The sequence below is a fragment of the Mastigoproctus giganteus genome, chromosome 1 (assembly GCF_048544385.1).
Source record: "Mastigoproctus giganteus isolate SK-2022 chromosome 1, ASM4854438v1, whole genome shotgun sequence".
In the NCBI taxonomy this organism is placed as follows: Eukaryota; Metazoa; Arthropoda; class Arachnida; order Uropygi; family Thelyphonidae; genus Mastigoproctus; species Mastigoproctus giganteus.
In genome coordinates, this window is record NC_143575.1 from 146,302,232 (window position 1) to 146,315,061 (window position 12,830).

Below are 12,830 nucleotides of genomic sequence, written 5' to 3' on the forward strand. Positions count from 1 at the left end.
CTAAAAACAAACCCAACTCCCTTAATTTGATCGTTATGGGTAATGAGACGTGGTGTTACTGAACGACACTCAACAAAGTGCAGACTGGAAGTTGGAAAAAACTCTCCCAAAGCCAAAAAGTTTCTCAAGAAAGACCAAAAATCAAAACCATGCTCATCACTTTCTATAATAGCAAGGAAATTGTGCACAAGTTCATGCCCAATGTCAAAAATGTTACTGTGACCTACTATGTGGATGTTTTGAAACACATGTTGCAGAGAATCTATTGTAGCCTCTGTATGGAGAACGTGGTAGTTGATTCCTCTTGCATGACAGTGCACCAAGCTACAAGGCTCTTATTGTTTGGGAGTTTTTGGCTCGCAATAGTCTGCATACTTTTGCACCCACTGTATTCACTAGACTTAGTCCCATGCAACTTTTTTGTTCCCGGAGCTCCAGGCAGCACTGAAAGACTTATTTTGATGACATTGACACAATTCAAAGAGCTATGAACAGTATACCAGTCATGGCCTTCCAACAGTCATTCCAGTCACTTTGCGATCATTGCATCCAATGTGCAGATATAGAAGGGACACCAAGGTTATTTTTCTCATGTATGGGATCATTGTTTTTTCTGGCATCAGTCTAAAATTTTCCAGTTGCTGTGCTGTGTGTTAAACTTAGAACAAAATGCTTTTAAAAATATAATTTTCAACCAGCTGGCGCATAGAATCATTTTTATATATAGCTATCTAGAATAAAGTCAAGCAGAAGTTTGCATAGGAGACATCATTATACGGTATCTAATATTATGAATCCCGCCATACCTTGCTGTACACTCTTAAACTTCGATAAATAATACCGCATCCTCCTCTTCTATTTCTTTATATAACATGGTAAGAGATTTCTGTGTACTGTTAACGACTTCAGTAATTTATTTTAATCATAAGGCTCACCCACATTGTATAAAAGGATTTATGAAATCTTCTGCTTTTAATGTTATTGAGATCTAGTATTTTCTGATATTGGAGGTTTAATTTTAAAATAAATTTTTCAAAAAATTAACAAATAATATTAACATTAAAAGACACCTTATGTTTTGGCACATCTCTGTGTACCTTTTTATGAAATGAACATTGTGAAAATCTCCTGAGGAGGCTAAAACAAGATACAACAGGGTAATACTTTAATGAGCTTCAATTAAGCTAAAGCTAGTCAGATTCACAAATTTGTTACATACAAACTTTTCATGCTGTGTCACAAATTTGTTACATACAAACTTTTCACTCTGTAGAGAAACACATTTGGAAAACAGTTGATCTCATGGCTGAGAAGCCTATTTTAATTTTCACAGGTACCTTCTACCTTGAAAAGAACACAATAAGCACAGACTATCCCCATTCTCTCCCCAGCAGAAGGTTTCATGCTGAACTTGAATCAGTCACACACACACTATGGGTCTGTTTTTTTGTGGATGATAGATAGATGTGGATAGATGCACTTCATCTAGCATCTATATATATAAAACGCTTGAGTATGCTGCACAAATTTTCCAACTGCTAATTGTTGTCAGCACCCATTCACCTCACATGATCACCATACCGGGCATTCTTTATTAATTTTTGTATTAACGTTTTTCAACTGAAGAAAGGAAACCTATGCCTGAAAGCTATCGATGTATGTTTATTTTATCTGTCTTCAATTTTAATACTGTTCTAAGTTTAAGAAGTATAAAAATGGTTGAACAGTGTGTAAGAACTTTGAGAAAATTTATTAGAAATGCTAATGAAACATTAGAGGAGAGACCTAAGAGACTGAAACGAGACTTTTCAACTACAAAGATAGACAGAAAACATTGAAGAAAGAGAAACAAGAGTGAAAATGAGAAGATGGGTGAAACGGCGTAGGACTAATCAAATAGACGTACTGGATGCAAATAATCAACAAGCTGTAATGTGGAAGAGCATCACATAGAAAATATGTGTTACAACTGTGAGTATTGCAATGCAAGATATTGGGGACATGAGTTAAACACATTGAATAAATACACTAAATGCTGTCATGATGGAAAGGTTTCACTCGACACACTGTCTGATACACTGACTCTATTACGAGAGCTGCTTATAGGGGATACATGTGAAGTAAATTACTACAGAAAACATATACGATAGTATACAACTCAGCAATGGCATTTGCATCAATGGGCACAGAGATTAAATCACCACCTGGAAATGGTCCATACTATTTTAGAATACATGGCCAGATTTACCATTTGGTCTTACTGCTATATCCAAAAAAGGCAAATAAGCCAGGATATGGACACTATATTTTCGATTCTGCTGAAGCAACAACAAAATAGCTTGAAAAACAATCAAACCAAGGGTGTATAGCTGTAGTAATGCAACAATTGGATGAGATGCTGCGACAACTTAACCCATTTGTTAAGTCATATAAACAAATGCATCAATTAATCCAGGCCAATCCAACAATGATTGACTTAACAAGAGACAATATAATGCACCTACATCCAAAACGGAGGTTGTTACAATATATGTCGAATAAGACAAGGAACCACCTGCAAATAGAGACACATGCATATATTCCACAGGTTACTGCTGTAGAATTATATCACTGCTAAACAAGAATGGTGAAGACTGAAGTATCTAGATTAAACTATTTAAGCCATAATCAGGAAGATGGCTTATGTTACTGCGGTACTAGTTAGCATTATTAGTGGCATATGATGCAAGAAAGCAAACTTATACAGCATCAGCCAAAAAAAATAATAAAAAAAAGCCTTCCCATTTTACCCATACATTCACTCCAGAAGTTTGTCCAGTTCTTCCTTGAATTCATTTAAGCTATCAACTTCCACAACAACAGATGAAAGTTTGTTCCAGCAATAACCTGCTGGCTAACAGCCAATTTCTGCACATCTATTCTACAACTGGCTTTTCTCGATTTGAATTTTTGTCCCCTCAAGTGTGTAATCTCAGAAAGAGAAAGAATCTCATCAGCAATGAGCTTGCTCAAACCATTCAAGGCCTTTTATACCTCAATCAAATCACCTCGGAGGTACCTAGTCTCCAAGTTCTGCAATTTGCAGAATTTAAGCCTTTCTTGGTAAGACCACCCTTTCGTTCCTCTCACCAATCTTGTTGCCCTTCTCTGTACTCCTTCCAGCAGCTCTACATCATTCCTAAAATATGGTCTTCAGACCTGTATGCAGTACTCAGTTTGTGGGATTCCTAGTTCCTGAGCAATGTGATGCTGTTACTCCTCTTGCTAGTGGACGAATCCACTGCTTGGCAAATATATAGTTACACTCAGTGGTAATAACATGCCCCAAACCAATACCGACTGTCCACCTGCCTGAACAGTACCTTGTTGACATGACAGGTGCATAGCTTCGTGCGGTTTCCGCCAGATACACACTGTCCTGTCTACTCGAAATAACTGGTAACTGGACTCATCAGACCAGGAGACCTGTCTCCAATCATCTAAGGTCCAGTGCTGATGTTCTTTCTCTCAGTTGAGGCATAGAGTTCTGTGTTGTGGTGTTAGCAAAGGGACTTTGGTGGGTCAGTGGCTCCCATAACCTATTGCAGCCAATGATTGCCTGTGACCTTGGTGGAGACATTTCTGGCACCTCCCTCATTAAAATCAGTGGTAATTTGTGCCACTGACGCTCTGTGGTTGGCTAAAACAATGTAAGACAGACGTCGACGGCCACGGCTTAATGTCGAAGTTTGCAGATGATACAAATGTTGGCAGGGTTGTAAATGACAGTAATGGCAGTGTGCTACTGCAACAGGATCTAGATAATTTGGGCAGATGGGCTAAGAAGTGGCAACTGAAGTTTAACCTTGACAAATGCAAAGTACTGCATATGGGTAGAAGTAACCCCAGAGAAACGTACCAACTGTGTGGTACTACACTTAAGGTGGTAGAAAATGAAAAAGACCTGGGAGTAATTGTGCAATCAGATATGAATTTTTCTGAGCAATGCAGACAGGCTGCCAGGGCAGGTCATGGGGTTTTGTCAATGATATATAGGAATTTTGCTAGCAGGGAGAAGGAGGTGATTGTCCCTCTGTATAAGGCAATGGTCAGGCCACGCCTTGAGTACTGCATACAGGTCTGGAGGCCTCATTTTAGGAAGGATGTAGATTTACTTGAGCGTGTACAGAGAAGGGCAACAAGTTTGGTGAGGGGAATGAAGGGATCCTCTTACCAAGAGAGGCTTAAGTTCTGCAAATTGCAGTGGCTGGAGACTAGGCACCTGCACGGTGATCTGATTGAGGTATATAAGGCGTTGAATGAGTTGAGCATGCTGAATTCTGATGGGATCCTTCTACTTGTTCAGATTACGAACCTAAGGGGGCATAAATTCAAATTAAGAAAAGACAGATGTAGAATAGATGTGCGGAAATTTGTCTTTAGCCAGCTGGTGGCTAATTGCTGGAACAAACTTCCATCTGTCGTTGTGGAAGTTGACAGGTTAAATAAATTTAAGGAGGAACTGGACAGGCATTTAGAGGGAATGGTGTGATTTTTTTTTATTTTATTTATTTTTTTTTATTTTTGGCTGATGCTGCATAAGCTCATACAGTTGCTTTCTTGCATCACATGCCACTACTACTACTACGTTCATCCACCACCTTTCTCTGCCCACGATAAGATGTTATTCCCGATACACTCTTGATACTGTTGAATAGGAATAGTGCAATTTCTGTACCATCTCCATTGATAGTGACCCATGCGTCGGGCACCCACTATCATCTACCTTTCAAAGTCGATTAACTCAACATTTATCCGTACTGATATTGAATTACCGTCTACGTGAATGCAGTGATTCACTGTACCTATACACTTGCGAAGTGGTGGGTTTGTCCACTAGCGAGACGGGTGACAGCATCGCATTGCCAGGAACCAGGTATTCCACGAATTCTGTCCTTTCAATGTAGTTAATTCCATTGTATATTTTGTACTACATTTTGCTTGTCAAATAAATTTTCAGAACAAAAGTTTTCAGACTTTTTGTTTAATGATTTATCTTATATTGTGATTATATTCTTGTAGTTGTATCCTTTTGGAATATCCTCTCTTAGCTGAATATGACTTCAAGAATGACACTGTTAATCCAGATATCAAGTAAGATTTTTATTCTTTTCATATGATTAGCTTTTTAAACTTTGAAAATAATAAGGAAATCTTTATGCATTTTTGAAGCAAGGCCATCGAAATAGGATTAAATTAGAGTAGCTAATTTTATAAAAATTTAAAAAAGAAAATACACTTCAGGAACTCCCCGACTTAGGTAATACTCGACTTACGGCAATTTGACTTTACATAAGTTTTTGTAAATGGAGGTATCGTGAAAATATCTTAATGTGAACCCAGTAATACTGTTTTTTTTTTTTTTTTTTAATTCGTTCCAAGTCCTTGGAAGTTGAAAATTTCGCTATATTACTAAGCTATTTATCTCTCTAAAAGGTCATATTTATAATGGAAATTGCACTACTCTGTCATTGTTATCATATGTTCCCATTATAAGAATCAATTTTGAATGCTTTTGTGATATTTTTCTAAAGCACGTTTCTGTAGGTCACGACCAAAAAAACAATAGAAACAATTTGCACTTTCCGGTTTATTGGGCTTTTCTCTTAGTGCACCTAATTATAAACGGGTAGTAAACTAGATCTTATTGCATTTGTGATAATACCAATAAGTGCAATTGTGTGGGTTTTTATGCTATTATGATGAAATGTGTTCCCCTTCACTGAAATCTTCAATCATATAAAAAATAAATTTTTAGAAACTTCTCTTCATTCCTATTTACGTATTAAAATGATGAAGGGAAAGCAACCAACGAAAAGGGCAAGTGGTGGTTGTAGTGCCAGGAAACAAAAAAAAAATTGATTTAGAAATGAAGATGATTAAGAAGTACGAAGCAGGACAAAGTTTGTCATCTATTGCAAGGGAATTAGGTTTTTCTGCTTCAACAGTGAATACTATTTTAAAGGACAGTGTGCATATAAAAGAACATGTCAAAGGATTTAATGCACTTAAGATCACCAGTGATCGCAAAACAGCGTTCAGGTGTTATATCGAAGATGGAACAGCTGTTAATAATATGGATGGAAAATCAGATTCAGAAGCGAGTGCACCTGAGTCTAATGACCATTCAAGCAAAAGCAACAAGTATTTATAAAGATATTAAGGATAAGTATGGCAAACCCCAACCCAAGTTTGTGGCAAGGAACTGGTGGTTTAATAGGTTCAATTATCGCGCTGGTTTCCACAACGTTAAAGTATGCAGTGAAATTGCCAGTGCCAATTCTGCAGCTGCAGAGAAATTTTGTGATGTGTTGGAAAAAATGATTGATGAAGGCAGCTATTCAACGCTGCAATTTTTAACATTGACGAGACTGCTCTGTATTGGAAAAAAAAAAAAAAATGCTGGATTGAATGTACATTGCCAAAGAGGAAAATACAATGCCAGGTTTCAAGGCATCAAAAGATGGGGCCATGCTCTTGCTTGGTTTTAATGCAGCAGGAGATTACAGATTAAAACCACTGCTTATGTAGCATTCTGGAAATTCTCATGCATTTAAGGGCATCAATAAAACCACTCTACCCATGCATTTCCGATTGAACCAGAGAGCATGGATAACAGTATCTCTTTTTGAGGATTGGTTTAAGTGCTGCTTCATTCCCGAAGTTCAAAAATATTGTACAGACAACAAGTTTCCTTTCATGATTTTGCTTCCATTAGATAATGCTCTTGGACATCTTCATCTAGATGATTTCAATTCGAACGTGAAAGTCATATTTCTACCGCCAAACACGACTTCAGTCATCCAACCTATGGATCATAGTGTTATTTCGAACTTAAAAGCTTGCTGTTTACACACAACATTTGTTCAGGCAGTGTCTGCAGTAGACGAAGAGAAAAATTTACGTTAAAAAGAGACTTTTGGAAATCTTACAGTATTTACCACGCCATCTTAAACATTAATAAGGCCTGGGCGGAAATTATTAAAAGTTACTTAAATGGCGCATGGAAGAAAATACACCCAAGACATGTAAAAATGCTTCGAAGGATTTGAAAAAGATGAATCATAAGAAGAGGTTACAGATAAGATTGTAAAGGTTGCAGAGCTGCTTCAGTTGGAAGTTGATTCCAAAGATGTGGAAGAGTTAGAGGAAGAAGAGAAGGAATTATCTAACAAGGAACTTATTGACTTGCAGGCAGCGATGGTGAAAGAAGAAAATACTGACGAAACTCATGATGAACCAAAACAAGGAGCTGAGATGCTTCATCATCAGAGAGATGGCAATGGCATTTTGTGAAATTGCATCGGCAATGGCGATGTTTCAGAAGATGTATCCTGACAGTGAATGAGTCTTAAAAGTTAACAGAGGGGGGTGAATGATATTCTTGCTTGCTACAAAGAAATCTATGATGAAAATAAAAAAGCCACCGTCCAGTCATCCATTAATATGTTCTTTCGTAAGGTTGAGCGGCCAACCCATTCTAAATCTCCACAGCCCTCAACCTCTGCAGCGGCATACTTATGAGCTGAAGACGTTGATTCTGGCAACAGTGCTTGAGAGGTAAATTTTACTGACGTTAAGCCCGTCTCCTCTCTTTTTTTTGTAATTTTATAATTTTGAAATTTTTTTAAATTGCACGCTTTTGTAATTTTTCGGGCGCACGAGATAAAAAATTTAATGAATATAGTAAATATTTTATTTACATGTTCATCAAACATTTCTTTTTTGATTCAATCAATTCAGCGAGCACAGTTGCGAGTACTGCACAAGCATCGGGGAAATTCTGATACGTAGTGTTCCGCAGAACGCAACCCTTACGTAAGTCGGGGAGTTCCCGTATTTTGTAAAACTTTCCTGTAGATTGATGAGTAATACATTTACCTTAAGATCACCACAGACACCATGCAAAGTCAGGGCATATTACTGCACTCAGAATTGGGAAAGTACTTTCATGTTTCTTTCAAGCCAACAGCACACAAAGTAGAGGAATTTTTGGAAATGCATTTTCATTGTCCAGAAACATTGCTTTTTTTTTTTTTAACTTAATTTTGAGGCATCAATAAATATATGGTCAGACAAATGTTTCAAGACCAAAATTTTAAAAATGATTATTAATCATACAAACATGAAACAGTTAAAAAGTTTCAAAGTATTCTCCCCATAATTCAACACACTTTATCTAGTACATCTGCCACTGCTTGAAACATCTGCAGAAGTTTTCATCAGTGATGTTCTTCAAAATTTGTTTTACTTTCATTTTGATTTCCTCCTTGTCTGCAAAATGCCTCCCTTTCAGGTATTTTTTTAATTTTGGAAAAAGCCACAAATCAGGCTATGGGAAGGGTGAGCTATGACTGTAATTTGTTTCTGAGCCAAAAAGCCAGAAAGAAGCAGTGAGTGCACTGGAGCGTTATATATATCAGATCAGTGTTGTCTTCGCTTTTGACTGACTTTCAAGGTTTATTTGTCTGTCCGAGTTTCTTCTCCACTCCATCAATTGGCATTTTGTTTTGGGATCATACTGATAACACCAACTTTCATCCTTTTAACAGCAATCTGTTCACAAAATTCTTTGCACAAGTTCAATCACTGTTGTTTGTGTACTAACATCATCAAGTGCAGAACCAATTTTGCCACAAACTTTCTTGTGCCCATTATTTTGTGTCAAATTTTATGAACTGTTTTCCTGTTCATGTTGAGTTCAGCAGCCGACATGGCATGTGTTAACCGATGATCAGGCCTAACGAGTGTTGCAAATTTTTCAATGTTTTTATCTATCAACTTGATAACCAGTGTGCCACACCATTTATCATCTTCCGCTGCTTCTCTCCCTTCATGAAACCTTTTGTGCCACTTTGTAAAGTGGCACCTCCGTAGCCAGGTGGGCAGCAGCAGCAGTGCGTAGCACACACTTCTTGATTAGACCGGGGTTCGAGGCCGTGACCGCCAAATACGGAGGATGCAGAAAGGTTAAGGAATGACCACCGCATATTCCCGGAGCAATACGGCCTTAGTTGCTAATGCTCCTAAAAACCAAATAACAAACAAACTTTGTGAAGTTACTTTTAGACATGGAGAACTTGCCACGTGCTTGTCTTATAATTTCCAGTTTTTATGTGGATGTCTTACCCAATTTAACACAATTTCACATTTTGTTCTTTGCTCATTATTCTTTCCATTTTTAATGGTTAAAAAATTTATACACACGTAACTTCACAAGGCTGTTATTTACCTGCTAATAATGTAGTGAGTTGAAACTTGGCTGAGTGGTCTCTTACTGTGTCACAAATACACTGCTGGTGCCACAGTGTTACTAGCCCAACCAACAAGAAATAACAAAAAATAGTCACGAACATTGTCCGACTTTGTATGCATCATTCATTAAGATTGTGTTTTGATGTCCAGTTCATTCAGAAGACCACTAATATCTTTACAGAAACACATACCATCTTTCTTAATGAAATACAGTCGAACTTCCCTATAACAAATTCGATAAATCCAATGAAAAAATTTGTTATAGAGAAATATCGTTATACAAAGAATATCTTTTTTATTATAAATTGTTATCTAATTAGAAAATGAAAACGAATCTACATTTATTTTTAATGTATTTTATTTCAAAAACACTTATTTAAATTACGTTTACACAATTTTTGCCGATAAGTATCACAAATTAAAAAAAAATCTGTAATTTTCGTTTGCACAGTACAATTAAAAAATGTCTTCTTGAAGAAAACCTCACATTTGTTCAGAGCATTAAAAACATTATCAGGAACATTTTCACAAAACTGTAGACCCATACGAACCGTTTTAAAAATGTTAATCATTTCTTCGCGAGTTGGCTTTTCTATGGGTTGTTCTGATGTGTCTTCAGCGTCATCGTTAATTTCTTCGTGATCATGGTCGCGTCTAACACTGTTCAGCAGTATTTCATCTTCATTTGGATGTTCTGCTGTAGTCAGATCTTGATCTACATAAACATAACTATCCAGTGTTATTTCATTTTCAGTGCTTCCGGACGATTCTAATTATGTCCAAAAGTTTTTCAGTTGTGAAAGGGGCAGTTCATCTTGTTTGTCCAGTTGTTGTTCGACTTCTGTATTCAATGCAAATCCTGCTTTCGAAAAACATTTTGAATAGTGTATTCGGTGACATCGTTTGTCCAAACTTTTGCCAGTTCAGAGATGCAATCTCTAAGATTAATTGTAACCTCCAAGTATCTATTTTCTGATAACGCATTGACAATCTTCATTATTATTCTCTATCAATAATGAAATTTAAAATTTTTAATAATGCCTTGGTCCATTGGCTGGAGTTTTGACGTTACGTTTGGTGGTAAAAACAACTTCGCACTTTTAAGTTTGGCAGAAATACTGGCAGGATGTGCCGAACAGTTGTCAGTTACCAACACGATTTTCCTTTTTTCCTTTGTTTTACACTTGTCTAGTTTTAATATCCATTCTTCAAAAATATCACTTGTCATCTGTGTTTTTTTATTAAAGGTGTAGTCAATTTCCAAAGATTTTGTGCCTCTAAAACATCTTGGGTTTTTTGATATTCCGATGACTAAAAGTCTTAATTTTTTACTTCCTGTCATATTTGCTCCAACTAGCACAGTGATTTTTTCTTTGCTTTCCGCAAAAACATTTATCATCCTTAAAAGCAAGTGTTCTATTCGGTAAACATCTAAAGAATAAACCCATTTCGTCAGCATTAAAAACATCCGTACGCTCATATATGGAACAATATCAAAAGATTTTCTAAAATCTAAGTATATGATGTCAAAATTATTTTTTCCATCCATTTTGTTTGTTACTGTGTAATAGTATTCAGTCAGATTGGTCAGAGAAGGTTGCTAATTTACAGATCATACAGTGACTACATTTCTATCTAGATGGTCCTGCAATTCTTCTTTAACCAGAGACTATTTGATTTTTCTTGCAACAGAAGTTAATCTAACAGGTGTGTAATTACTCATGTCACCTTTTGATCTCCCTGTATGTATTGGGGATACATTTGCACTTCTCAAGTCTACAGGATCTCCCCTGAATCAAAGCATGCTCTCATAATCATGGCTAAAGATTTGCTTACGTCTTTTGTGTTTACATAGTAAAGAAGTCTTTGCTGTTTATCTTTGCATTCTTTGATAGAATGACTTCTCAATCTTCCTTAGCTTGCCTAACCTTTATTGTGACTTCATTATCGACTAGTTTGTATCTACTGTAGGCAACTGTATCACTTGATAGTTTATATGCATACCATGCATCTTTCTTCTGTGCCACGAGTATTATTAGTTCCCCTGACATCCATTTAGATCTAAACCTTAAACAGTATCCCCTAGTTAGTATAAAAAGCCTAATAGTTTCTACGATTGCATTTTTAAATGCTTCCCATTTAGAATTTGCTGTTGATAATTTCTTTAGTTAGTGCCACTGCATAGAATTTAAAAACTGTCTGAGACCATTGTAGTCACCTTTATAAAAGCAGATTCCCTTCCCTTTCACAGCAATTTTACACCTTTAAGTGAATCCACATGAATAAACTGTGAACACTGTCACCTAGTGTGTCTTTTATCTGGAGATTCTTAATGCATGAAGGGTTGCTGTTGATAATCAGATCAAGAGTATTGCTTTCTCTTGTTTCCTCTCTAACATGCTGAAATAGAAAACAAGTATCCACTAAATCCACAAAAGTCTTTCTGTTGTGTGATTGAATAGCCCTCAGTTTCCAATCATTATTTGGAAAGTGACTTAGCATTGCATCAGAAACCCATTTCCTCTGGATGTGCACTAATTTTGATTTTGTGCTTCCAACTATGAGAATAACACTCTCCTCCTGTCCTTTCTCTAAAAACTGTATTCCCCATATTCAAATTCTGAATCTCTTACATCTGAGTGACAGCACGCCTCTGATAACCCCACAATGTCTGCATTTGATGACTTGACCAGTACTTGAAATTCATCAAATTTATTTATTATGCAATTAACGTTATTGTACATGCAAGTATACTCCTCCAGAGGAGCAAACTCTGAGGTCCTTGAGGTTGTCACAGACATTCTCTCAGATATTTCAGACAAGTTGCACTTGCTACCTGGGAGTCTAAAACGTTGATGGAACTGATATTCGGATGACATTCAAGTCAAGTAGACCCAATTTCGGAGAAGTCGGGACGGTCTGTGACAGCCGAATCCTCTGCTTGCACCTTCATGATAGTGGGACTGTTAGTAATCCTGGGTATAACCTCCATGCACAAGTACATGGTGGGTGACCACCCAGGTGTGAACCAACGTAAGCAGGAGTCGAGGTGTCGCGCCCACACCACATGGAGAAACACCACCCCTCTATGTTACCAGGCAGTACTAGGTGGTAGATGACTCTCGTCAACCGGTGAAATACCACCACTTTGCTTATTGGAGGCTTGAAGAGGTGGAACCCATGTTTAGTCTCTAGAGCTAAGTTCCGGTCAACCCTTCCCTATCTCTTCTATCTGCAGTATGATTGATGACTTTTGAGGTTATGATGAATGTCGTGGCGAGATCCAATATTCCTTACATTTCGAGGGTACAGCTCTAAAACGGTGTTCTCAGGCCGGCCGCTAGTTAGTACACCGGACTGAACCTATTGGTAACTCTCTAGGAGGCTTCCGGATCAGCTAGTGTATAATCTTGCTACCTCTACTCTGCCAGATAGTGACTGGAGGGAGTCCGAGTAGTGTGTATGCGGGAAGCATTGTTCGAGGCCACGTTATGTCGAGGATCTGGGTATATTCTTACAACGTGTACGCCATATCC

At 37.3% G+C, this 12,830-nt stretch overlaps 1 protein-coding gene across 6 annotated transcripts in view; it reads left to right on the forward strand.

Annotated features, from left to right (window-relative positions):
• The window catches only part of hay (ATP-dependent DNA helicase hay), a 461,732-nt gene that overhangs the window by 204,285 nt on the left and 244,617 nt on the right, over positions 1–12,830 (forward strand). For all 6 annotated transcript variants that reach the window (XM_090382541.1, XM_090382513.1, XM_090382523.1 and 3 more), the window contains one exon: positions 5,062–5,133. In XM_090382541.1, the coding sequence (XP_090238667.1) occupies positions 5,062–5,133 (72 nt within the window). The remainder of the gene's footprint in view (positions 1–5,061; positions 5,134–12,830) is intronic.